The sequence below is a fragment of the Corvus cornix genome, chromosome 1 (assembly GCF_000738735.6).
Source record: "Corvus cornix cornix isolate S_Up_H32 chromosome 1, ASM73873v5, whole genome shotgun sequence".
NCBI lineage: Eukaryota > Metazoa > Chordata > Aves > Passeriformes > Corvidae > Corvus > Corvus cornix.
In genome coordinates this window covers 82,835,606-82,863,389 of record NC_046332.1, presented here as the reverse complement: position 1 = coordinate 82,863,389, position 27,784 = coordinate 82,835,606, and the positions used below count along the sequence as shown (strand labels likewise).

The 27,784-nt window shown below is 39.8% G+C and overlaps 2 protein-coding genes across 13 annotated transcripts in view; one reads left to right on the top strand and one right to left on the bottom strand.

Annotated features, from left to right (window-relative positions):
- Window positions 1-29: 29 nt before the first annotated feature.
- Window positions 30-20,283, top strand: GYG2 (glycogenin 2). Of its 4 annotated transcripts, none has more exons than XM_039567124.1 (10): window positions 30-243; window positions 693-854; window positions 6,424-6,565; window positions 8,290-8,464; window positions 9,718-9,880; window positions 10,418-10,544; window positions 11,452-11,674; window positions 13,988-14,128; window positions 15,828-15,952; window positions 17,854-17,940. In XM_039567124.1, coding segments are annotated over exons 1-10 (1,332 nt in total). In that variant the 5' UTR covers window positions 30-170; the 3' UTR covers window positions 17,855-17,940. The 4 variants fall into 4 exon arrangements, with proteins under 4 accessions (XP_039423058.1, XP_039422949.1, XP_010392443.1 ...); XM_039567015.1 differs by having other exon boundaries at window positions 37-243; window positions 15,842-15,952; window positions 17,854-20,283; XM_010394141.4 differs by lacking the exon at window positions 693-854 and having other exon boundaries at window positions 42-243; window positions 15,842-15,952; window positions 17,854-20,283.
- The window catches only part of LOC104686005 (arylsulfatase D-like), a 31,517-nt gene continuing 21,443 nt past the window's right edge, over window positions 17,711-27,784 (bottom strand). For 8 of the 9 annotated variants that reach the window (XM_019282923.3, XM_019282924.3, XM_019282920.3 and 5 more), the window contains one exon: window positions 26,782-27,152. In XM_019282923.3, the coding sequence (XP_019138468.3) occupies window positions 26,782-27,152 (371 nt within the window). Of the gene's footprint in view, window positions 27,153-27,784 lie in introns of all 9 variants that reach the window. The other variant, XM_019282915.3, reaches the window with a different exon arrangement.

The following is a 27,784-nucleotide window of genomic DNA, read 5'->3' as shown; positions in this document are numbered from 1 at the left end:
GGAAATATTTATAGCCCTCTGAATAGCATAAGCTCCCTGAAAACATCTACTTGCTTATCTGGGTGACAAGTTACCAGACCGCGTGTTATCTGTAGGGAATAGGATGGCCCCCGAGAGTTAGGTGTAGACTCTCTTCACTCACGGTGAATCCCGTGTATCTGGGTGACCACATGCCACGCTGCAGTCACCCTACTCATGCTCCGAGACCTTTTCCCACGCTCTGCCACCTTCACCATCACAGAGGTTGGTGTTTCCCTCTGGGCGCTGCGCGACGGAGACTCCCCGAGCTACGTCCCTTGCTCTCGGTTTCTGCACATACGCGTGTGTGTGCTGGGGAGGCTTTGTCACAGCGGCGGAGAGCGCCCAATGCATCGGGCGGGATACGGGACGGGACGGGAAGGAACAGAAGGAAGGGGAGGCGAGGCGAGGGTCTCTCCCAGCCCGGGGTGGGCGCAGCCGGGCGGCGGGCAATGGAGGAGCCGCGCCTGGAGGGGGGCAGGTGCCGGGCCGGGCCGGGCCGAGCTCCGGGCCGTGGCCGCCTCGGGAGCGGGGGCGAGCGGGGCACGGGAGCGGGCGGCAGGAGGGTGCGCCCCTCGCAGTAAAGCCAGCGCCCGGAGTGGGGGCGGGGTGGGTCGTGCCAACCCCCCCGCCACGGTCTCCACCGCTAATGCCTTTTCTCTGCTGCTGCGCAGGAGTCCCTGCGAATGTAATTCACCTGCCAGTGCCTCCAGCAGGAAGGAGGCTAATCCCCTTGCGCGGTTTAGCGGCCCCCCCGCCTGCAGGCGAGGCGGCGGCAGAGGTGGGCGCCGCGCACCGAGCCCTGCCCGGCCGGCCCCGCCTGCCCAGCATGTCCGGTGAGTACCTCCGCCCCGCAGCCCCCCGCCCGGCTTGCCGTGAGCAGCTTCTCGGGGCTGATGGGGCCGATCGGCAGCCCAGGCTGCACCCCCCGGGGCTTTTGCCCTTCTTTCATCCCGGTGCGGGCGAGGGTCTCTGCTGTTTTCTTATCAGCGGAGTGCTGTGCTGTAATTAGCAGCTTCAGAAGAGGATTTTAACTGTCTGGGTGATGGGGCGAAATAGCTGAACTCATTTATGTATTCTGCTTGTACGTACAGCTTGGCCTGCTTGGGTCTCTGCGTGCTTTCCTGGTGGATCCCCAGGTTGACGGGCTGGGGTTGGTTGCCTCAGTCTAAGGCAGGTTCAGAGAAACCTTTCTCATGCCCCTTCTTATACAGCACTGGTATTGGTCTTAATCAGTTATCCTTAAAGCCATGAAGTTTTAGGGCTAATCACATGGGGTGGGTGCAGGTACCGTTCTGTTTCTTGAACCTACTCAACTTTTTCCTTGGTTTTGAGAGCAGCAGCTCCCACAAAGCTTGGTTTATGGAACCGTTTGAATGGTGTCAGGCATCTGGACAAATGGATCCCAAGTTTGAATTCATGTATGTGGCACTTCAGCACCAGGAGGATGCAGAAAGCAAATCTGCAAATGAAAAGATTAGAGAATTGTGGTTTTGTTTGTTTGAGGGTTTTCTTTGGTTTTGGTCTTTGGGTTTTTTTTTTTTTTCTTTTTTTTTTTGGTTGGAAGGAAGGTGTGGAAAGACTGGAAACATCTAACTAACTCTGGATTGCTTAAGGGATTATTACTAATAATTATTACAAATTATTACCATTTTTCAAACTCCTATATTACTGTTTTAGGTGTTACGCTTATTTGCATCTTATGATATTGTTGCATTTGAGTTTTCATGAGCATCATTTACTATCCATTGAATACCAACATTGCAGGGTCTTGAAGCAGAATGTAACAGTTCTTAACTGAAAGACACATAATAAAAACTACACAGAATTGGAATCAAGTGCTCTTCCAACACAACAGCAGTAATCCTGTCTACTAAAATTCAGTGATGTTTTAATAAAAGATAAGAGAGAGTCTGGTTTTGGATGAGGCAGAACTTCATTAGGCCAAGAGAAATATTGTATGCCATTGAATGTCAATTTAAATTCTGTAATAAAAAGGTCTGTGTAAAGTGTTTGCTGTTTATCTTCATTAGTAACATAAATGTTTCTACTGTTAGACCTAAGAAAGCATGGGAATTAAAATTTCCAGCTGTCATTTGTTTACTAGGGCAAGAACTGCCTCTCTGCTGGAAACTTGCATAATAATTTTTGGTAGGGGTCTGACTCAGGTTATTGTCTGACACCATTGTTCATTTTATCTACTTACAACAAAACACTTCTTGACTGCTTATAAGGTCGTGGGTATCAGCAGGAGCAAACCTTTCTGTTCCAGGATATGGTTGTGCTAGGTCAGAGAAGTGAGAAGCCTATAGCTTGTGTTATCTTTTGGGTAGTCTAACACATCTTCACTGAGACATGCTTCTGGGGGAAGATCCATAGAGACCTTTGTGTGGGAGAGGGAGTAACAAAATTGTTGTCAGGGAACGTGCTGTGAGTTGGAGCTGTGTTATATCACTGTCGCTTGGGATTTGAGTGGGGTGCTTTGCCTCAGTGGCACAGATCCAGGCTGCAGCCTGCTCATCCTGCAGATTGTCTCTGGAGTAGCAGGGGGAAGGTTACAAAAGAGCAATAGATGTATCGGGGAGGGGTTTAAGAAAGCAGTTGTACAATGTTGGTTAGTATGAATGGCAGTAGGCGCTGGGGACCTAACCAGCCTGCTGCAGGCTTTCACTTATTGATTTATCTGCTCTTGTTTTTGTGCATAAGATGACAATGTGTTACTTAGAATGTTTTTACAGAAAAATCATAACGTATGAGAGTCTGGTCTCCTGTTGCCATTTTGCAGTGGGCAGCTTGGTAAAGTTGAATTGTTACTCTAGGAGCTACAGCTGGAGCACATCTCTCCTTTGTCTGTCTGAAGAAATATAAAAATATATTTAAAAGCTATGTCTAGTGGATTATGGAAAAAACCTCCCTACTCTTCTTAAATTTGTCTTGAATTTGGCAGGTGCACTTGAGTCACTCAGAGCTTGTTATTATCAGTCACTCCTGCTTCTCAAAGTGGATACCTGGTGTTTGTTAATTCTCTTTTTCTCTTTGAACATCAAAGTGAGCACCACCCTGTCTGTTTGCTCTGTTTGTACTCTAAATAAACCTTTTAGGTGCCCTAGAATTAGTTTTCATGCCTGTCGAAGAATTTTGCCTCTGGCAGTGTCAGAGGTGCTACTTCTATGAGTAAGTAGCATAAAAAGTTGGTGATCTTGGCTAAAAAAGCTTTAACGAGTTCCACATAAGATCACCCTGACTGTACTGATTCACATTACTTTTGCTGTCTTCTCTGTGTAGCTGCAGAGCAGGTTCTAGAATAACTCAACAAGTTACTTCCTTGAAAATCCCTGTTTTGTCCTAAGAAACTTATTGTTAAGTAATAAAACTGAGGAGCTACTACTGATGATAATTTCTTAATTTGCACCATCACGTGCTGTGTGGTAATCCAGACAAAAGAAATGAGCAGATTTATGAATTCATATGACAGGGTTTTAATGGGATTCTAGTTGTACACTTACTTTACTCATAGTTCACTGATTGTAAGTGGTATTATATTTGCCATAAGGATCTACAGCTTGAAAACAATTTGCTTGAAAACTTAATACCCCTAACAGTGGGTGTTGTCCATTAAAAATCTTATTGTCATTCAGCACAAAGAATTAATGTTATGCTTAATGGTTTCTCGACACTCAAAAAAAACCCCCCAAAACAAAAAACAAAACAAAAACCAGTTGCAATGAATTTAAATACCTACACCTCTGGCTTTCAAACTTAAAGAAGATTTGATCTTTTAAAGTCAGAGAGTGAAACCCTGTGTACACTAGATTTCATGCACTGTCCTTGATTTCAGCTAAATGGAAGCTTTCAGGTAAAAAATTTACTTCCAAGAATGTATATGAAAACCTGATCCTCAGTTATAAAAATAAAATATTTACTTATAGGCTATATTCCAAAGAATTTTATAAACAAGGCAAGTCAAGTAACACTTCTTCCTTGAAAGCAAGGATTAGATGAAAGAAAAAGTAATGATAAAATATTTTGATTTTAAACCCCTATGGATCTTTAATGAATTAGTGATAACCCTATATGGTTTTCAAATTGCTAGGATATGCTTCTCTCCTTGCACCAGAAATATTTTAATGCTAAATATTTTCAGTCAATAGTTTTATTATCTATTTAATTATCTCTATAATGATTCACTGTATTAAGAAGGCCATAACATGTATCCCACATCTGATTCTCAAAACAGACAGGTTTTTTTTTATTTTTGTGAGGTATCAGTGAGAGTTTCTTAGAAGCAACAGTTGTTTGTCACTTTGCTTCCTTGTGGTTCTGACCACAGGGGTACAGGGCATGAAAGCATTTGGAGGATGTGGTAATTTTCCATACGAGCTTGCTGAACTATTTAATGAGTAGTTTGTGTATTTCTGTATGTATTACTTAAGTAAAGATTCAGCTTCTGTAGCTAAAAGAATTTGCAAAAGCCATGTGAAGATTGTGTTCAGTTTTGTGGTTGCTGTTTAAAACAGTATTTTAAGATTGGAACTCCCACTCATTTTGCAATTTGTTTTTCATATTAACCTAACTCCCACATTCCTCTCAGTACTTGTTTTATTACTTTTCTTTGGCTGAAGATGCTTGTTGCCTAACACAAAACTGCTTTTCTTTCCTGACTTTTTGCATCTTTTCAGAGTAATTTTATTGCTGAAGTAGCCCTCAGTGGTTTTCTGGTTTACATTGATTTTTATGGATGCTTATATTTATTCCTTTAACCTTCTGGAAAATTGCAGTAGGAGCAGTTTACTTCACATCTGTCATTTTAAAGCTACTCCTTATTCGTTGTTTTCTGGAAAGCGCATAACTTGCTTGATCTGTTATTATAATGGCAGATTTGAAAACTCATTTTTTCATTTTCTTCATCTGGAAATTGTGATCAGAAATGTTACTGGAGTTTGCTTAGTTGTGGGCTTTGCATGGATGATTTGGGGTTTTTTTGGCCAAGTTTGACGCTTACTGGGATTCTCATGAGGTGCAGGGATGTGTGGCAATGTCAGCAAATGTAAGGTATGTGTGTTTGAAATAAAGCTGGCTGGCTGGAGATGAGTGAAAGAGGGCAAAAAGTGGGGGGAAAAGGCAGCACACCAGTAGGTATGTGTTTTGCTCTGGATTTGGAGGATATGAAAAATAAAAATACTTAGTATCTGTTAGCTTATCACAGGCATCAACCATACTTTATTGCATACCGTGATGAAGGTTCGGGGTTAGAACTCATTCATTTTGGCAGCCTCTGGCTGAGGCAGCCATGAGGTAATTTGTTGAGTTCTCTGCAACTTGTTCTGTGAGATTCTTTCCTAGTGTTTCTCACAGACCCTGGAAACTGTATGACAGGTTGTTTATGTTGGTATTGTTTGGTTGTTTTAATTTATTTAATGCAATTGCCTGTCCCTTAAGATGATGGTGGTTCTAAACAAGTATTTCAACACAAGTGTTTATTCAAGTTCTGTAGAGCTCAGTGGAGTTCCCCTCATCTGTGTGACCTGCTCATCTTGTTCTGGTTAATTTTGCAGCCTAGAATGTATCATCCTTCTTTTCCGAGGAGGCCGTTCACCTTGCTGAGTTACAGGTTCTCCCCAGGAGAGCTTCGTTTGGTTCTGGCACAGGGCAGAGCTGAAGAAGCAGCCCCTCGTGATCCTGCCACTGGCCTGGTATCTCTCCTAAATACATTGCCTCCTGTCATGCAGGAGTTTGGTCACTTTCTTTTTTATTGTAACTTCTTTTCTCATGTGTTTCTTGATAATGAGGAACACTCCTAAATTTCCTGAAGTTACTTGACGTAGGGATCCTCAGCTTCTGGGAGGTGTACTGATCTTGGTAGGAATTTCTCTGTACTTGTTCAGACAGCACCAGGTACTGTACCCCAGTACAAAGAAGGCAGAGCAAAAATAATGTTGGGTTGATTCAGTGGTGTTATGGAAACAACATTTCTGGCTAGTACTCAACATCTTGTTCTTTTCCTCAGCTTTTGGCACTGCAAAAACAAGAACATTTTCCTTATTGGTTTTATTATACTACGTTTGTGAAATATAAAATCTCAATATGCACAGATCAGCTTTTTTCATTGGTATTATGTTTAGGCAATAAGACTTAGGGAATTACTTGTTTAAGGCTAACCCAAAACCTGCAATTGTGAAAATCAGGCAAACAACAATAATAAAAATTAGAAACATACATTCTGCTCTCCCTGGATTTTCTATTCAATTGTGTCTTTTGGGGGGAGTCTGTGAGAGAAGAGAGCTCATCACAGGAGCTGCAGGTTGTTATAAGCTGCAGATTGTTGTTTATCTGGAAGAGGAGGGAGCCTGCTAAAAGGGCTTATGTTAAAACTGTAAAGTGACTCTTCTGAATATTTTTTTTCAGTAACAGATCAAGCCTTTGTGACCCTTGCTGCTGATGATGTGTACTGTCAAGGCGCTCTCGTTCTCGGACAGTCATTGAGGAACCATAAGACATCCAGAAAATTAGCAGTTTTAGTTACCCCAGAGGTTTCCAGTGGGATGAGGTAAATGTTAATGTGTATTTGAAGATTTAAATAATGGAAGAATAAGCAACAGCATGGAAGATTTAAATAGGTTTCTATGGATTTCACAGCATTATACCTAAAACTTCCCCCTTGGCTAGTGATTTCTAAGAGGAGTCTCAAATAAAATCTGTTATAAGCTCCTAGGCCTAATAAGAATTCACTTGCAGAAATAGAGCTTGTGGCTGGAATTTGTCTCATAATTGAGAACACAAGCTGAAAATTTGGAACTAAGGTTTTAGTGTCTTGCACTACTGTTTTTTCCTCCAATTTTTCTCTCTTAGAAAGAGCAAGATACATAACCACCTGTGACATCACAACTCTTCATACACCTAAGAGCTCAGTTTCACATGACTAATCTTCTTAAAATATTGGTGGACACCTATCATGATAAGAAATTAATTTCTTTTTGCTTTTTTGTATAAATCACTTTGCAGTTTGTGTTGTGATTCTACAGGCACTGCAGAATAGCATTTACAGAAATCTTATTGAGTCTGAACTCAAGCCCTGTTATTTGGAGGACTGTGACACATGTTAAACGGCACATGCCATGCCACAGCAACTTAAACTCTTAGTTCTGCTATGTCTAAGGAAGTGTGCAAGCTCCTGTTTTCTGTATGCCATGTGAATGTATTTGCAATGCATCTGGCTCAAGAAACATATTTTTGCTGTGGCTGGATGCACAAAAATCTGTTTTTACAGACTTTTGAAGTATGGAAATTGTCAGAACACTGTAACCTTCCTCAGGGAATACAGTATCGGTTTGATGCACATGTCAATACTAAGTCTGTAATTCTTTTCATGCCCATTCCGTGGGAAGAAAAACCTTTATAATATAGATTTTAAATAAAGGACAGCATTTTTTTTTTTTAAAAGTAGATCACTGAAATATACTTCTAAAAATCTGTACTGTACCTAGTTCTTTCCCAGTTAATTCCTGTTCCTTGAAGATCAATCAGGCAAAAACTAAAGAGCCTGAAATCTGGATTTCAGCTAGCACAGGCTTTTCTTTTTCTGTATTTGTGAGACAAAGAGGACTTTGATTATAATAGTGTAGGGTAAACAAATATGTTTAAAAGACTTTTTTTTCTTACTTCTTGAAGGAAAATTACCTACTTTGGTGTTACCTACAGAATTCTCATGAAATGCATGCATAGAAAAAAGATGTTTAGCTAAAAGTCTTATTTGAGATGCTATATAGTAGTGAGGAGCTATATGTGGTGAGCAAGTATATATGCACCTTATAAAAGTTGCAGTTTTGAAGCTGTGTGTACTTGGGCACAATAGGTACAAATGAGTGTGCTGGCAGTGCATGTCTCACCCTGTAAAATGCAGAAGGAACAGTATGGTGCTGTTCTTTAGAATCAGTTGTGCAGGATGAAAGCTGCTTTAATTTCTCTTGGTGTTTCTAAAGGAGAGAAGTGACTAAAATAAGGATTGTTTTCTCCTCCATAGAGCAGCTGTCGCTTTTGAGATGGGCTGGTCCCCATAGTGGAGGAGACCCTGTTTCATGGCTTGATAGCTGCCACTGCAGTAGGCTGTTTGCAAAGACTTTTCGTTTCTGACTTCTTACTCTAGCCAATCAATCTAGCTTTGGTTATTGCCATAATTAATGTGGTGCTGGGTGTCACTGTTTTCACGCCTGAAGCGAACTTTGATGAATTTGTCTAAATTCCCTTCTTTCTCTCCACTGCTCACTCTGGTAGGTCAGTCCTCAGCAGTGTATTTGATGAAGTGATCGAGGTGGATGTGCTTGACAGTGCTGACTCAGTCCATTTGGCTCTGATGCAGAGGCCAGAACTGGGTGTAACCTTCACTAAGCTTCATTGTTGGACTCTTACTCATTACAGCAAATGTGTCTTCATGGATGCAGACACTTTGGTGAGTGGAGTGGGAGCCATGGAAACATTTGTGTCTGTCTCTGTGGGATGCTTCCTTGTCAGGCAGCGCACTGGCCTGTGAAGTGACCAGATTTGCTGGCGGTCACAAGGTCACAGGAGCTCCATCCTGGCACGTTTTAGCAATTCTCACAGTTGTGCTGGCTGCATAAAAATAAATTCAGTTTGGAGAGCAGCCTCAGGACTGTCCTCAAGAGAGATCACAAACTCTATGCACTGGGTCTTCTGACAGAAATTTAAAATAGATCTCTCTCACATACATTTGTTTGGAATTATTCTGGTCAGGAAGGCAGGATGGTTTTAAAATGGAAAAAAAAATCCCAGACACATTAATTTTTTTTTTTTAAGTTTTTAGATGTACAGAGGTAAAAATGGCCATAATTTTGGCAAGGACAGTCATGTCAGCCTTCCCTTGTGCTTTCATGGCTCACTTTGAAAGACTGGGATGCATTTTAATTTAACAGGATTTTATTTGAACTAGAAACCAAATTAACTAATTCTTCTTGAGGAGGAAGGCTTATGATTTCTTGCTTTACGTTAAAGGAGGAAGGCAAATTTTTGTCTTTGTTTTAAATTCAATTAAGTAATCTTACTTCTAAAAAATTTTCTTCTGGTTTTCACTGGCTCAGTTGTAGGTGGGGTCCTGACTTTCAGTGACTGCACAGCTGTCTTTCCACAAACTTTAAAAGTTATCTGGACCTTAACCTGATTGATTTTCCCACTTCCTTGTGAAGCTTAAAAGAAAAAAGAAAAACAAATCACTGAACTTAAGTTACATTAGAAAACTGGTAGCAAGACACAGTTTTTCTACTACCCCTTTAGTCAGTCTGTTGCTTACTAAAATGATTTAGATTCCCAATTTTCATCCAGTTCTGTTGTAGTTACCAAGAATAATGGACTATGGAAAGGTGAGTTAAGAAAGAAGTAAATTGTGTGTTTCCATGGTGTAACATTTAAAGGGGCCATGGATGGTCTCCAAGGTTCATAAAATAATTTCACAGGCTTTGCATTTTATCAGAGAAATCATGGAGAAACACAATTTATGTTGCCTTATTATATTAAAAATAAAGGTTCTGACCCCTAGCATATTTTACAATGCCCCTGCTTTTATGCTCTGCAAGCCGTATATATACGAGGCCAAACTAGCAATTTACTCCATTGGTACTAATTTGACAACGCATGTTCTAGACAAACATTTGCTCTAACATTTTTTTCTCTTTTCCTACTCTCCCTAAGGTACTTTGCAATGTGGATGAGTTGTTCGATCGAGAAGAGTTTTCGGCAGCTCCTGATTCTGGCTGGCCCGACTGCTTCAATAGTGGTGTATTTGTGTTCCGGCCCTCCTTGAGGACTTACAACCTCCTGCTCCGGTTTGCTGCTGAACATGGCAGCTTTGATGGTAAGGGGCAAGGCTCAAGGAATGAAGTGCAAGACAGTTTCCATGCTATCAGGCAGAATAGAGGAAGGCAGGAGTTCTCTAGGATTTATCGAATTGTACCCTACAAGAATTCAAGGTGCAGAACTTTGCCTTTTACACTGTATTTAAGGCCTGTTGTCTTACTATGGACTGTTCTTCCCAGAAAAGAGCAGTGAAGGGACATGGTGTCTGAGTCTTGCTAGGTAAGCTTTAATTCTGCTGTCTGGCTTAGGAGAGAGAAACACAGCTGATCTTCAGTCTTCTGCTCTGAGGGACACCAAACACTACTCTTTTCTTCATATATTACAATAGAACTTCATTTACACTGAACTTGCATTGGAGTGAATCAGGTATTATTCACTTCTACATGCTCACAGAGCCATATTTTCAAGTGCAAGTTGCAGTCCCATGAACACACCAATCTCATTCCCCAGTCTCACTGCCATCCTTGGATGTGAAATTTTGATACAAGTTTGAGTGTACACACGTTACGGTAATACTGTTCTATGTATTCTTTAGGAGGTGATCAAGGCTTGTTGAACAGCTTCTTCAGCAACTGGGCAACAGCAGATATTGGCAAACACTTGCCCTTCCTCTATAACTTAAGCAGCAGCTCTGTATACACCTATGTTCCTGCTTTCAATCAGTAAGTAATAACACTTCTGACTGACTGTAAACCTCTGGAGTTTGTTAACGAACATCCTTTCGTAGGAGAGAGTAATAATGGTGAATTTGGTTTATAATAAATGGCAGTATCACAAATGATCTCATGTAGAAACCATGCAGTAGAAGCTTAAATATAAGGTGAATGTATGGACACAGGGAGAGTCCCAGAGTTGGCTACACTGTCTTTTATGTTCTTTCAAAGAAGCTTCTTTCATTTTTGACAAAATGTAATTATTTTGGCATTAGGTTCTGACAGGTTTACTTTTAAGGTTGTTCCTTTGTTCTTGAGTAATTTCTTAGGGAAACAGTTGGCATTGCTTAAATTTTTTTGAGCCATTCCTTAGGTTCTTCTATGAAATGAAATTTGTGCTACTAATTATATGACTCCAGACAATGCAGTTGAGAAACTTTTCTGGTAAAAGGCAAGTTGGATTTAGGGTGTAATGAATTTCTGTTCCAGTTGCATAATACACTCTAATGGGAAGATGAACTTAGGCTGATGTATTTATTAGTAATTTTTAATATGGGATCAGTAATAACCAATTTTGGTGATTAAATATTTGAAGTTATATATATTTGTTTGTGAATAGAGCATGAAGGAGGACTGGAAATAGTACTGCATGAGCTGGTCAGTTTTCTTCATGAACTTTTCTACTGGAATCAGTAACTGGAAGCAAATGGCAGTGCAACTTTCTGTTTTCTGTATGTTAAAACACGATGAATTAAACCAGAAAGATAGAAAAGAATATCAATATATATAATTTCAAATGTGTTGCTGTTGCAAAATGTTAAATTACCTTACCTGCAAGTAAGCATGTTTCTTCTAGGAGTTTATATCAGCTTAAAAAAATATTTTATGTGTAGACCTGTATGTTTGATCTCTACAGTTTTGGTAGAGATGCCAAAGTTGTTCACTTCTTGGGAGCAACAAAGCCCTGGAACTACAAATACAACCTTCAAACAAGGAGAGTTATGCAGGATGGCACCACCTCTGGATCTTTTCATCAACTGTCATTTCTTGCCCTCTGGTGGAATATATACAGTGCTAGTATATTGCCTTTGTTGGAAAAACATCAAAAGATGGAAGACTCAGAATCTGAGGAATGCAAGGTAACTGATAAGGGGTTAGTGGGAATATGTTGGAATCAAAATGAAAAATTCTTAAAATTCTGTGTTTGCTAGAGGAAGAAATTATATGGTGTGGTGGACTGACCCTGGCTGAATTCCAAGTGCCCACCAAAGCCACTCTATCACTCTCCTCCTAAGCTGGACAGGGAAGAGAAAATGTAAGGAAAGGCTCATGGGTCTGGATAAGGACAGGGAGAGATCTATCACCAGGTACCATCAAAGGTGAAACAGGTTCAGCTTCGGGAAATGAATCAAATTTGTTACCAATCAAATCAGAGTAGAATAATGAGAAATAACCCCAAATTTGGAACACCTACCCTCATCCCTCACTTCTTCCTGGGTTCAACTTTACTCCCTATTTTCTTTAACTCCTCCCCCAAATGGCACATAGGGATGAGGAATGGGGACTGTGGTCAGTTCATCACACGTCTCTGCTGTTCATTCCTCCTCAGGGGTTGTATTCCTCACACTCTTTCCCTGCTCCGGTGTGGAGTCCCTCCCATGGGAGACAGTCCTCCATGGACTTTTCCAACATGAGTCCTTCCCATGAGCTGCAGTTCTTCATGAACTGCTCCAGTACAGACTTCCCTTCTGTAGGATGCAGTCCTTCAGGAACAGCCTGCCCCAGGTGCGGGTCCCCCATGGGGTTACAAGTCCTGCTGGCAAACCTGCTCCAGTGCAGGCTCCTCTCTTCATGGGTCTGGTGGTCCTGCCAGGAGCCTGCTCCATCATGGGCTTCCCATGGGGTCACAGCCTCCTTCACACATCAACCAGCTGTGGTGTGGGGTCCACCACAGGGTGCAGGTCGATCTATGCTCCACCATGGACCTCCATGGGCTTCAGAAGGACATCCTGATTCACCATGGGCTGCAGGGGTATTTCTGCTCTGGCACATGGAGCACCTCCTCCCCTTCCTTCTTCAGTGATCCTGGTGTCTGCAGGGCTGTTGCTCGCACATATTCTCACTTCTCTGCCTGCAGTTGTCCAGTTGCAAGGCAACTCCTTCCTCCTTCTTAAAAGAGGAAGGAGATTTTCCTCCTCCTTAAATCTGTTATCCCAAAGGCGCTACCACCATTAACTGATGGGCCGGGACTTGGCCAGGGGCAGGTGCATTTTGGTGCCAGCTGGCATTGGCTCCATTGCACTTGGGGGAAGCTTCTGGCAGCTTCTCACAGGAGCTACTCCTGTAATCACCCTGCTACCAAAACCTTGCCATGCAATCCCAATATACGTGGGAAAACTTAGTATTTGCTGCTTGCACTGATTGCTTATAGAAGTGTCCAAAGTAGTCATTTAGGAAGGATTTGTAGTACTATTTGTCTTTCCCAAGATATCCTGCAGCCATCTTCTTAATTGATAAAGTTTTTATGGTAATGTATGTGCACGCAAAAGTATGATACAAATTAGCCAGGGAAGGGATAACCTGGAGATGAAAAAACCAGACTTTTGTTTTTCTTGAAGCTAAGTTGTTACAGACCATCAAACTAGTTCTTGAACTGTAATAAAATTTACCTTTTCAGAACTACATTATAACTTGTTCTATGAGGGTCATAACAAATAAATCAGGTTGGCAAAAGTAGTGTTAATTGCATTTAGGATGTTAAATACAGTACTCTTATGTCATCAAACATTTACTGATCTCTTCGTGCTTTTTTTTTTCTTCAAAGGAAATGCAGCAATGTGTGCTTTTCATTATTAGAATAAAAAAACCTGTTGATAAATGGATGATTTCTTACAGACCAGTAGCATAAAGAAATGTGTAGAAGTACAATTTTTAATTTTGTATCCAGACATGACAAATTAGATCCCATTTATGCATATGTAAATATTTTCTTAATGTTCTATAATATTAAATTATTAACATAATTGAACTAATTGCATAGTCCCATAAGATCAGTTGAATATTTACCATCAAAGCCTCAGAGAATAATTTGGCTTGTTAACTTCATGACAAACTGGAAAGCAGAGGAAGGAATGGGTAGTTTTTGATCTTATGCTTTAACATGCTTTAATTGTTAAGGCATTGAGTATTAAAGAAATATTTCAGCTATGGTAAATGAAGGTGGAAATACCTGTTAGATTTACCTCCTGATGATGCTGGTATACTCATGATTGCAAAACAGCAAAAGCCTAAACTGCAACATTATCTGAATCTCGGTCCATACACCTTTCTTGCATTTATTAAGTTATTCCTTTAATGATTAAATCCCTGTAAGGAAGTGCAACTGTTGCAAATAAATTATTACTCCCCTGAAAAATTGTATTTCAGTGGTGGGATGTTTTTGTTTTCATTAGCATGCTTTCAATGGAGTTGAAGTTACACTGAAGAAGATCAGTCCTTGTGTGCCCAGTTCACTGCCAATGCCCGAGCTCCCAGAGCAGACAAATGAAGTAAATCCCACAGCATACTCACCCGAGGAACTCGCCTTCAAAGCCGTGAGTGTGTTGTATATTGTTATATGCAGTAACAAAGTCAAATTATATGCTAAAAGGAGATTCTTTCATTATTCTTCTGATCTGGAAGACTGTCTCTTCAATTTAGCTGTAGCTATTGAATTTTCTCACTAGCATTAAAAATAGTCTAAAGCCTATTTATTTTCTTTAATCTTTAGTAATGCATGTATGATGTGTCTGGAAGTTGAAAGAGTTTGCTTTGCATTTTAGGAAGAGGTTATTTATTCAAAGTTGTTAAGTACTTAATCAAATGTAATCTAAAAAAACCTGCTACCAAAGTAGTATTTTGAATATTAATTCTTTTGTGAATTAATATATTTAGAACTAGAATCCTTTCTATCACTCCTCTGTAGAAGTTTTTTTCCCCACAAGTGTTGACCCAGAAAACTGTTCCTCTAATTTCTGTGACTTCAGCAACAAGGAAAGTCTTGAAAGAATCTACTAATGAATATTGCAGTCTTTCTGCTTCTTTTGTCACTTTTCTTCTATTTGTGTGTTTCTGTTGCACTGAATCTCCTTATTTTATGCAGGCATTAAGTTGGACATAATAGCACAATGCCTCTGCAGGTGTAAGTCATTAGATATTGGATGATACACCATATTACCCCATGGTACAACTGCAAGAAAATTAAATTAGTGTTCTAATGTCATCTGCTATTGAAACTTGTGAACTACACTCTACAACGATGAAGACAACTCTCAAGATGTTCTTCCCTTAATTTCTTTAGACTACAGTAAATCTATAAAGTAAAATTGTAATTTCCTCTTCCCCTTCCCCTCCTTCCTTTCTCCTCCGAGTGTGAAGGGGCTGAAGGAAAATTTCAAGCCTTCCAGTTCCATAACTTAAGAATAATTTATTTGCAAAGGATGTGTTTTCTTGTGTGCCTTATGCATCTGACTCCACTGGAAAGGCTCAAACCAAATAGGGACACATGAGCAAGATGTTTGTTTGGGGTAAAAAAATCCTAATGCTCACCTAAATTAGTTTCATTAAAATTTAAATTTCTATTAGTATTTTGATAACTAGGATTGGTTTATCAGAATTAATTGGAAAGTAATAGCTTGCTTCTCTCCTTACTTAGGAATGCCATCATTCCACTTTTTCTTGCTCAGCTTCAATAGACTTGTGGGATTGTTTTGGAGGAAAAGACTTTAGAATGGGGTCTGTCTACTCATTTATGTTTTGCTCTCTGTCAAAAGCAAATATTTGGGACAATATTTTTTGGGGAATCTATTTTAACTCTGTTTTGGAATGCATTGTTCTGTTTTTATTTCATGCATATAAAAAGCTTATGTAAAGCAAGCTGTTATCCTAAAATGAGATTTTTCTTGTTGAAGTTTGGCCCCATGAATGGTAAGAATCTACTGTAAGCTCCCTTCCCAGGCTGTATGTGTAGTCACTGAAGAATGACAGCCACTTTGAACCTATTTTAAGACAAGATGAGCTGCCCTCTGGAGATACTTATCCTAGATTGATTATAGTAGTAGGCATTGATTCAAAGCCATTTTTGATAGCTAAAGCTGGGTGACATGGATTTTCTCCTTGGTGATAATGTGCTTCCTTGCTTTCCTCCCATCCATTGCTTTACCCTACCCCAAGACTGAGAGTGATTGTATTGTATTGTATGAATTCTGATGATAAGGAAATTTTGAAAAAAATATTCTCCTAATAAAACCTCAGTGGCTGTATTTTAGCAACCTGTGTATGAAGTCGAACCAAGAGATCCTAATGTCCATCTCTCTGAGCCTGACAGACCTTCAGAACAACCGGTACTTCAACCTGTGTTTCAGGAAACCTCAGAAATGGTACATGTAGCTTTGTGCATTGAACATCTATTGATAACTGCATGTGTGTCTTTGCTGCCAATGTAATTTTGGGAAAGCTCAGTTAATTATAATGCAATTTGCAAATAAATTCCTTAATCTTTTAGCTATGTAATTCCTTAATTGTTTCCAATAGTGGGGTGTGATCCCTTTCTAGTTTTCTTTTCAAAACTTTGAGTTTTTAAATGTGTATTTTCCTGTGCTAACACCCAAGTAATCAATGCATGGTGTTAATTTTAGTTCTCCAATACTAATACAAGCAAAGCTGTTTGGGTATTTCATGTTTGTTTGTTCTGTTTTGTTTTGTTGTGGGTTTTTTTACCTGCTGAGGTGATGTTTCCAAGCAGGTGGAAAGGGAACGTGCAGGAGCCTGAGTGACTAGGCTTTCCTTTCTGACCTTGCACTGCATTTACAGGCACTTGCACACGTGGGCAATGTGACAACAGGGGCAGACTTGGTGTTGATGAGGTTGACAGGGTGTCAAGGTTTTGTAAGGTACACAACACAGCCATTTTCCTAATGAGGGCTTTTGTATGATTGTGAGGCACTGTGGTGAAATACTTCAAGACTGAGAAAAAACCCTGTAGCTCCTGTGCAGCCAGGGGTGTTTGGGCCCTAGCTGAAATTCCTAATTTCTAAGAACATGATGATTCCAGTCATCTTGTTAATGGCTTCCAAAGCTGTTGATAAAACTTGCCAATGATAAAGAAAGAAATCTTCACACATTAATGCAGGCTGAAAATTAAATACCAAGTACTGTTGCATGTCTGCATGTATAGGAAGCAAGCACTCTTCTCAGAGTATTCTGCCAGGTTTAGAATCATGTACAGAGAGGGAAGCAGGTAGGGATGACACCTATGGAAGGATGCAGTTACCCAAGCATTTAGTGTCATGTTGGCTGTTTGAAATACCTTACCTTGTCTTGCACAAGTCCCGTGCCTTATCTGCCCCAAACTGGCAGATGTAATGGATATTTCAGGATGTTTAGGCAGTTTAAGACATTGATTCCTGCCCATTAAGTTCTATTTTGAAACGTTTTTACCTTGAATTTGTGAGGGCTTCACTGGGAAGTCGTTCTAATTGATTAGTTTTGTTTATAACGTGAGATGAGTTGTTTTTCTGTGAACCTCTTCGAGTAGTACTGAAAGGAGGTTTTCAGTGGCTGCCTTGATTAGTCCTTGTTATATTTAATCTTTATTACAGGTTGTAATTGTTGGGATGTCCCCTTTTTGCTGGCATTGGTGAACTGTGGACACAGTGTTTCTTTTATGTGGTAAAAATTATCACTAATAATGTCTTTCATTTGTGCACCTATGATGACTTGACTTTGAACCAGCATTTACAATTTCGGACTGTCAGTCAAAATTAACTAGCTGTTGGTATAATGAACAGTGTCCATCTTTTGAATTAATTTAATGAACAATGTGTCTCACATCTGCTAAATAATACTGATCTCACTGGAGTTCAAATAAAACAAATTACCAAAAATTCTAGAAATGTATGTTCCCATGAAAGCCTGTTGGAGACAAGATTTGAACAGATAAATCATAAATTATTGTGGCAGATATTCTACTCTAACCAGGCCATATTTGTAATATTTTCGTAATATTTTCATTGTATTGTTGCTGAGTATGCCAAGACCTGAGTTAAGATCAGTAAAATAAATGTTTGGTATGCTCAAAGATGCCATGGAAAGCAGTAAGAGCATGGGAAAATGAGGTCACATTATCAAAACAGGAATGAGCATGTGAATATTGGGGTTTTTTTATTGTTTTAACTGGAAGCGTACAGTGCAGAAGTTTGTCATTTAAGGTTTAACTTCACAAAATTGATATAAGAACAACCAAATGACTGTTTTCCCACTGTTCTGCTTCTTCCCACAGAACGAGGTTGCACATTCTGTTTCAGAGCTGTCTATTCACTTCAAACCAGCAAAACCAGTTCCAGAAGATGAGCGGAGAAAATGGGAGGAAGGGCGCATGGACTACATGGGGAAAGACGCTTTTGAACATATCAAAAAGAAATTGGATGCATTTTTACACTAAGACAGGATGTCCTGTTATGCCCATCATGATACATTTCTTTATAAATGCAATTCTTGAATACTTGGGTGTCTTAACCAGTTCACCTGAGGCCAGTTAGAGGTTATTATGGATCCTCATACATTCTCTGTCTTAACAGATAGAGACCCTTGGTTTTTAACTGATAAATGTGCCTCATCTTCATTGTTCTCCCATAGTGCCTTCTAAAGAATAATGAATGGTACCTCTCTGAGTGTGAGCTCTCATGTACTTATCACTCTTCCCTGATGCACCCCGTAACATTCTGCAGAAACAGTCACGAGTAGGAAACATGTTGGAAATTGAGATTATTTTCAAAAATGAGCTTTTCCAAAACTGAGATTATTCCCAAAGTACTTTCAGAAGTTGGTATAAAGTATTTAAATAATAAAAAACCCCTTATTCTTGAAACCAAATTAACACCTTCAAGGGTGATCATGACATAGACTTCAATACAGGAAAGAAAGGAAGAGATGAAATCCTGACCTCATAGAAGTCTGCAACAAAACTTTTTAATGTAAGCATGTTTAGGATTAGAGGAACTTCAGACTTCATCCAAGATCACTAGTGGATGCTCTACCTATTTATAGGAAGCTGCTCAGCTCCATAACTAATGTGAGAAAGCGTGCTCTAAAACTCTTTAAGACACACTGATAATGCATGTTAACCTTTTAAATTGTTGCTAGAGGATACTGATGCTTTTTAAAATATTGTGAGCTTTAGTTGCATATTCTGATTTGTGTGGTCAGAAGAAATGCTGACAGCATGGTGTAAACCTTCTGGTGCTTTTATATCAATTTGTTTACAGTACATCAAACTGCAGCTGATAAAGGCCTTTTTTGGCTTAGCATTGTTGCCCCATACTGCAGGCAATTTGAGTGCAACTGAAAACAAAATTGGCACTTGTGTTAGTAAACAGGCCCTTTGAAGATCTTTTAAACAATAGCTGTGTGTGGGAACCAATAAATCTCTGAGGATAATTCCCAAGAAAATCTACTGATGAGACTGCATTATATTAAGGATACTTACAGGGGATCGTTTGCTGTATTTGGGTACTTAAATTTGACTCATCTCAGTGAGTTTGTTTTAACAAACAAGTAAAATACTTTCTTTCAAAGCAAAAAACCTTTAAAGAAAGAGTCTTGGCAGTTGTGCTAATATAATAACAGATTTGACCATTATTTGTAACCTCACTCAATATTGGAATAAGAATTCTGCAGTGATGTTGCAGGACTTGAAACGTTTTGGTCTAAATACATCACAAATTTTAGCAGAGAGATACCTAACGAAATATCTTGGGAATTCTGTCTAAAAGCGATGATGTACCATTATGCACAGATGCTAGCAGGAAAAAAAGGATAGCAGGAGGAAAGAAAATTTTATTTTTTTTTTCTCCTCAAAAATAATGAGAGGTTGGGGCAGGGAATAAATGTACAAATCAGGAAAGGAATGAAAGAGTCAAAAGGTCCCTTAAAAGAAGAAAAAAATATCTTTGTGCACCTTAGAATTACTTCCTAATATTCACATTAGTGGATTTGCTTTCACTTTTGTAGGATATTTCTGATTTTATCTAGTTCTCATTTCTCCTTAAATTCTTAAAGTGGAATGCTATTGGTGTGTCTGTTGAATACAGGCTTCTAGGTCCAGTTAGGTGTTTAGGGTCAACAGAGAAATTGAGAACAGTCTTCTGTGCATCTCCCTCTCTGGCTAACCTTGGCACCCTCCACAGCCTGTGTTCCTGGGTAGGTGACCTTCACACATCAACACAGGTAGGTGTGTTCTACCTCTTGGTGCTGTGGCCCAGTGCAGCAGCGTGGAGATGACAGCAGCTGCAGTGTACCCTTACTCACATGGCATTTGATCTTCTGATTATCCCTGCTTCTTAGTGATCCTTATGCACTTCTGAGAAAGTCCTCTGTTTCATAAACATTGTTGCTAATATAATTCTAACAGTTTTTGAAAAGTGTAGAAAGCTGTAGTCAGCAATGTGAACTCATGGTTCATGCAGCTGTACTTTTTACATTAACTGCTAGATCTTATTTGGTACATTGATTAGATTATGGGAGAAAAATTACTGGTGTGAAATCAGTAACTGAAAGGTTTTAAAAATAGGAATATGAATGTAGTAAAATGTGTCATTGAGCACATTTCAAACTGTTAATATGTATAATGGTACTCTGTGTGGCTTTTACAATGTTTTAAAAAGAATTGTAGTACATTAATGTAATGGAAATAAAAGAAATGGAAAAGACATATGAAGTCGTGCCTATCAGATGATGAAGAGCTATAAGTTGTTTACGTTGTGCCAGGGAATATTACTTGCAACTGACTAGTTACTTTAATTTCTTTTCTAATTTTATTTAATTGCTTTTGAGACATTAGCATTACCTGCTGAGCAGAATTAAAACTTGAGAGTTATAATTATTTCTACAGACATACATAATGATAATGTTTAGGATCTCTTGAATTAGCAAACAGTAGCTAGTTTACTGTATTTCATGGAAAAGTATAGCTGTTAAAAGCCCTGCCCTAATTTTTGTGTCCTGGCTTCACAAACAAAAAATTGAACAAGTTTCATATAATGTAGTGTTGTAGTGGCTTTTAGCACACAACTGTTGCCACCTGGGTGTGAAAAGGGAGAATTCTGTGTATGAATCCAGTGCTGTGCTTGAGGCAGCATTCTGGGTTTTTATAGCCATCATTCTGAAATCCTGGGGTCACAGGCAGGTCTGACGGGTGTGACAGGCTGCATGAGGCCATGAACCACAGCACTGAGTTTGCTGAGTCAAAATGTGTCTTGGGAAAAAAAATTACCAAGCTTCACCTGGAATTTTTCCCCACATTAAGCTGTGGTATAGCCTCAAGTATTTTTGAGGTAAAGGAAGTCAAGAAATGTAAGCTTTTTGGTGGCACTATTCATCTTTAAACAAGGCTGGACTGTGACCTACTGTTGTGTGGCAGACTGTATTTAGAGAGGACAGCTTGTGCTTAAAACAAAACATGCTGATTCTTCTGTCATGTGCTTGGAGTTATTAATAGCTTGACTTAGAGGGTACTTTTATTTGCCATACAACAATTTTATTGGGTGCTCTTCATGTATAAGGAGGAGGTAGTGTGGGTGTGCCACAACGAAAATTCTTGAAAATTTTAGACATGTGGGTTAATGCACTTTCCTAGCCTACAGGAAAAGGAGACTGGTGTTCTTGAAATATCGCTTTACTTACTGCCTAGTGTTTTCTGAGGACTTTTCCAGCTGGGTGTTTCTTGGGGAAAAAGTTTTCTTTGTCTCTCTATATCAGTCAGCTCACAGCAATGGTTTTTCTAAAGCAGGTACTTGAAAAAATGCTTTGTTTTGTTTGGTTTTCTTCACCTTGATTTTTCTGTCCACAGTGGGAGGCTGGGTTAGTAGCAGGTGCTTGATACTTTTGTGTACTCCTCTAAACATCTCATTGTTCCCCAGTAAGTTTGCAGTATGCCTGTTTATTCCTTAATGGATCTGATTCTGTTGCTTTCCTAATCTAAACTGTTTTGATTCCTATGACTCTGAACATGACATTAAATAGGCCTGTTTTCTTAATTCATACCTCATTAATTCAAATCTCACATTCCAATTTCCCCCCAGTTTTCTTTTCATTATTTTGGGATTTTATTTCTGTGGTTTGAATTTTTGTTGGTTTGGGTCTTTTTGTTTTGTTTGTTCATTTTTTATCAACTCAATATGAGATATTAAATGCATTGTAGTAAATTCTTAAATAGCCTCCAGAAATATGTGTCAGCTAATACTGCTCATTGAAGTAGTCTGTATTGTCAGTATATTGGTTGCAAAATGTTTCAGCCAAAATTCTGTTCATCCTAAGTTGGATGGCTCATAAATAGTTTCTTTTGTGCTAAAAATTAAAAGCTGCGACATTCCAGTTATATTTTGCATCCTGGTATAAACTTTTTGTTTGTAATAACATCATACCATAATTATACCAAAGGTAGCTAAAAAAACCAGTAATATATAATTGACTTAAACTTACAATAATTGCTAGAAAAGTGACAATTATAGTAATAAAGGGAAAAAATACATTTGCAAGATTTTTTTTCTTGAATTTTACTGACTGTTGTCAGAACCTTTTCAACTCAAACAAATTGGAGGGATAAAAACCTTAAAATTCCAAGACAGCCAGCCTCTGACTTGTGATTATTTTAATACTTTTCAGGATGGCATGGCATTAACTGCCTTGGAAAAGTGTTTGTTCAATTTTAAGGCACTGTACAGCATTCTGAACAATGATAAATACATGAAACAGATAATTTGTTTGTTTTAGAGCAGTAGGATTTTCAGAGCCTTCTCATAGTATCAAATACTCGGAACAGAACTAACTGCATGTGATGGATGGGTACCTGTTTTATGTTTTGTTTAGTTGAGAGGCTTTTTTTTTTCTTTTCAAACCTCCATAAATTCTTTCTGTTTCCAAACTTTTTAGTTACAGCTTTTAGACAAATGGCAGAGCAGAAGCCAGGGTTGTTTGGATCCTGTAGTTTTTAACCCCATTTATCTCAATGTAGGCAGTTACAATTTTTTAAATATATATATTCTTTTCTTGCTTTCAAAAATCTTAGTAATGCAGTAGTATGGTAATTCAGTAAGAAACTAGGTTTTGAATAAATCTGATTTTCTTTTTTTAATGGAGTTGATGTAACATTACAATCAAAACATCCTACAAAAGTCTTCCAGTGTCTTATTGAGTTCAACACTATATATATGCCTCTGTGTGTGTATTTTAACCTACAATCTGTCATGAGAAAAAGGTTTTTAGTTACTCCTTCTTGGTCATTTATGTAAACACCTCTTAAATATATTTAGAGTTCTTGGGAATTTCAAGCTGGATAAATTTTGAGCTCAAATTACTTTTCTCAGTTTATTTGCTACACAGTTATTTTGCATCCTTAAATGATGGGATCTTGTGATCTGTGTGTTGGCACTCCCTTGAGTCCCAGCAGGGAGCAAAGCAATGTGTCTAATATTTAAACATGGTGAAGTGAGGCTTCATAGAAGCTGTGTGTCTCACTCCTGTGAGACTTGACAATTGCTCTGTTGAGTCAGCCTAACGCAACAATTCCAAATGTCATTTAATAATGTTCAAATGAGTTAAGCGGAAGTCGGCTTCATACAACATGAATGTCAAACATTTACACAGTACAACCACAGCTCTTTCAGTAAAACAAACTTCATTTGTTACAGAGTAATAGTTCCCTCTCTATGGTGTCTATATTAATCCATTTGTAGGCACATTCTGGTATGGCTAACAATGGCTTGGAGATTGGCCAGTTGGTCTCAGGTTTTCCCAAAAGGCCCTTTCATGTAGTTCTTGTGCTTTGCTTCAAAGGGAGAAACCATGAGAAAAGAAGGGAGAATGCATACGATTTAGGCTTTATTCTTATATTAATATATTTTTCAAATCATCATTATAGATGATTTTTCAAGGAAACCTATGGAACTCTAATGAGCTTCTTACTCCAATAAGGTTCTGTGACAGCTTTTTTGCCTATTAATGCATTTTATGTGAAAGGATTCATGAGGACAACTCGAGTGTGATGTTGGGTTCATCTGCTTTATGGGGAATATACAGTTGCCAGAAGATCAGAAGAACAGCTTGTGCAGAACTTACATGTTCTCAATTAAAGTGTATATAACGATCTGCAACAACTCCATGGCTAGGATCTGCATGAAACAGGTGAAACAATTAACCTCCTTTTCATGCTTACCACTCTCTCCTCAAAATTTGTACCTTTTAAGGTATACTTAGCTTTAGACAGTGAAAGGAACTTAGGACCGCAAATAGTCATCTCTCCTGACCCCCTGTTTTTTGAAGTGATGTGCATCTTAGTCAGAAATTTCCCATTACTTTGCTCTTCTTGTCGCCTGCAGATCCTCTGTGTGCAGTGTCTGCCCTCTCCCTCTCAGTGTGGGAAAAGCACATTTCCCTGTGCCTGGTTGAGGTCTCTTAACAGTTGACAAAAGCTGGTTCTCCATGCTGCCAGCCCTAATTTTTCCTCATCCTGCTTGAAAGCCCCTCTGGTTTTCCACAGATGCCAGCCAAGATAAAATTATCTGTGTTTAGATGTCAGAAAGGCAACGTGGATATGTGACTCCCTAGCATATGACTCTCTACAGCAGTTCAGCAAAATTAACTTTCAGAGGAATGAAGTGTTAGACAAATGTTTAATGTTTACATTTAGGGTGATTTTTTCACATTGTGTTTAGAGATGGAGTTCAGCGTCTTGCTGAAGTACCGGCCTTCCTAGTCTGGCTTCCTGAAGTTTGGATCTATGCTTGCATGCTGAGTGGGTGCTTGAACACCTTTCCCATCCCCTGGCAAATGCTTTCATCATGGTCTAGTGTGGGACTGGGCATGGTCTTGTGTGTAAGTCATAGAACATGCTGAGTTGGAAGGGACCCAGCAGGATCACTGAGTCTACCTCCTGGCCCTGAGCAGGACATCCCAAGACTCATGCCATGTGCCTGAGAGCATTATCCAAATTCTTTTGAACTCAGGCAGTCTTCATGCTGTGACCACTTCCATGGGGAACCTGTTCCAGTGCTCAACTACTTTCTGTGTGAAAAACTTTTTCCTGCTATCTAACCTAATGAGTGGAGGGGGTGAGTGGGGAAGCCAGTGAAGTGAACTGAGAAAAAACTTATCCTTGTACTTAATTGATAATGTAGATGCTACTGAACTGACTGGCTTGACAGCTTTTGGCTTTGTTCCCCACTGAGCAGTATGATTTGTCCTACCCTCCTATGCTCTTTTCTCCCTGCACAAATCCAGTAAAATGCAACTGCTCTGGTTTCAATCCCCCCATAGAAAAATGTCAAATCTGGCAAGTTTGTATCAATGATGGCGTGGATTTAAATGCTGTCAAGAAGTGAGAACAAACATATTTTTAGATACTTCTGTCAAATGTGACATTGAGGCATCCAAGCAGTTCATTATCATGCGTGTCCTTTGATTTATGTGGAATGTTTTCCACATTAACTTTCTTGGTGACATTTTAGAGAAAAGGTGAAATGGGAAGTAACCTGAAGAAATGCCTGGTCAGCTTTTTGGAGACTTGCACTTGGGCCTGTATCATGGTGACCACCATGCTGCTTAAACAGCAGCGACTCACCACAGCCCTGACCTAGCACACTGGAGGTGTAAGTCAGGAGGTTCTCTGAAACACTGCAACGGGTGCATAGTCCAGGCATACACTCTCTTCTGTCCTGAAGTTGGTGAAAAGGACCTGCTGTGGCACCTCAGGAGAAGAGAGAGTGACCTGCTATGGGCCTTCTTGTCTCTTCCTGCTTCTAAAAGGCAAAAAATGACACACAGGCAGCCTTGGTACTGAATAGAGCTGCAGTGGTGCGGCTCCTCAAGACAGCAAGCTGTAAGTAAACAAGTCACCTGAAGTCCCTGCTCTGCAGCTCTTACCATCCCTTGTTACTTTTTAAAACCTGGGTGACCTTTAGCTGTATAGCAGCAATTGAATATACCATGTTCAGGAAGACTGAGTAGTTTGAATCTGAGTCTCGTGCCCACAATACATTTTTTTGGTGAGGAAAAATTACAGAAGCCTCCATTTGAAAATCTGATTTGACACAAAAACCCTGCAAGAGTATGGTTAGGATTGTATCTTGAGAGATTAATTTATTTAATCTAAGGGCAGCAAGAGAGGATTAGATATTTTAATTCCCTCTCTTTCCCTAATGACTGTAGAGAGTGCTGACAGGTTATCTTGGAGAAGACAACCTGAACACAGAAGCGATTAGTTTGTGAGGTGAATTTTTTTTAACACCTCCTACTGAAAACAATGTGCTTTTTCACAAAACAAAGCACGTTTTTCAGCAGGCATAATGGCACTCCTATGAAATCAGAGGCATTCAGGTGGGACCTGCAGACTTATGAATTGGTCTCACAGACAGGTCACAAATTTCGCAATCCTCACAAGGCAGCGGGGTAATGATTTTCAGTGCTCTCACAAGTGAGACGACTTAACTGCATGGAAAACACGTCAGTAGGAAGTGTTGTGGTTTAACATTTCAGAATAGCTAGGTACTTTGGTACTGATCCTGAGATGCTAACTTTGGCTATCTAATTTTTAAAACATACTTGTCAGTTCAGTTTTCCCTGAGAATTCTTACATAATAGATGAATGTACAGATGATGAAGCAAAAAATTTCTGTAAATTAGTAGGTGTTTATTTCTGAGAGGCCAATGAATTTTGGTATATTTCCAAATTAAATGTGCAATTTTACTTTTCATTATTTTTGCATTGTCATCATCCTTTCATTTTTGTGCAAAAGGTTTTTTTCATTAAAAAAAGATAAGGCTTGAATAGGAATACGCTCTTGGGCTCAGTCCTGTTGTCTTAACAAGCATATTTCACATACAAAGATCTGCTATTAAAAATTTGCTTTCTTATCAGTTATCATTTGTTTGAATTGAAAATCAGTAAGGAAATAAATATTCTTTCATTTACTTGGTATTTAATCCTGAATTATTCACTGGAGGGGTAGATTACACAGATGACCCGATTTTTTTTTTTCTAACCACAGGCTTACTAAATTACCATGAGTAAGAGAAAAGGTTGAACAAAAACAACCACTGATGTCCCTTTCAGTTATTCCAGTGTAATTTAACCTTTAATCTCTCTATGACTGTAGTCACGTGAATGTGAAAAATTACCGATTTCTTTAAAGCTAACCATATTTTGATTGTGGTGTTAAACTATGCTATCTTCTTTGTTATTTTCTTCATGGCACCAACAGAATGGGAACATCCCACAGCATGGCTGCAGCCATGGCTTCCATATATTATTGTAAGGAGACAGCTGTTGTGGGACTGGAGTCAGTGTCTTGCGATGCTCTTCCACAGCTCTTCTTATTCTCCTCGTTACAGCGTCAAACAAGGGCTCAGTGTCAGCTGATAGAGGGTTTGCCTCAGACGGATCTTGCGAGAGATTGAACAGCAGTGGAGGGTCATGATGGGTTACACCATCCCCAAAACATGGACAAATTCCTCTTCTGAAACAGGCCCCGGAGCCTTCTGGTTGAAATACTGGCGTAGCAAAATGAGCTTTCCATACAGTGCCACCTGTCAGAGAAGAAGCACACTTGAGCAGCCTGATGTCATTAGGAGCTGGGGGATGGTCCTTGAAAGGTTGGTTCATGGTGAAGTGATCTGCTTTGTTCTTCCGAGGGGAAGCTTGGTGTAGTGCTGTATTTCCCCATTCCTTTTCTTATTAAACTGCCAGCCTTTCCCAGATGGTCCTCACTTCCCTGCCCCTAGCCCTGGCCACACCCTCGGGTTCTCTCTATTGGTTCCAGTACCCAACTCCGCCCATGTCCGGCCCCTGCGCCCTGAGAAAAGCCCCGGCTCCCTGACCTCTGCCTCTGTGGAACCTCTGTCTTGTGAATAAACATTCCTCCGAGGTCGCCATGCAGGGACCCTTTCCGCCTCCTTCATCATCTGGTGTTGCGGAGCCCAGCTGGCCGGAGCAGGAGCGCGGGGCCGTGCGGAAGGGCTGCGGGAAGCGGAACAGCCGCTCTCCCCGCAGCAGCCCCGCTGCGCTCCCCGGGAAGGTTTGCGGCTTGCTAAACCAACGCAGGAAACCAAGCAACGCAACAGCTTGGAACAACAAAGGAGAAGACAGGACCATCCCTGTCGCATACAGGGAAAAGGTGTTGTGGAAGCTGGCAGGGATTCAGATGGTTTTTTGTGGCTCA

What these genes read in the sequence shown, in the direction of transcription:
- GYG2 (XM_039567015.1), top strand. Translation starts at nt 171, where the DNA reads ATGCCACGCTGCAGTCACCCTACTCATGCTCCGAGACCTTTTCCCACG. An exon ending in TCATGGATGCAGACACTTTG is followed by an intron (nt 8,465 to 9,717) that starts GTGAGTGGAGTG and finishes ACTCTCCCTAAG; the next exon opens with GTACTTTGCAATGTGGATGA. An exon ending in TGAACATGGCAGCTTTGATG is followed by an intron (nt 9,881 to 10,417) that starts GTAAGGGGCAAG and finishes TGTATTCTTTAG; the next exon opens with GAGGTGATCAAGGCTTGTTG.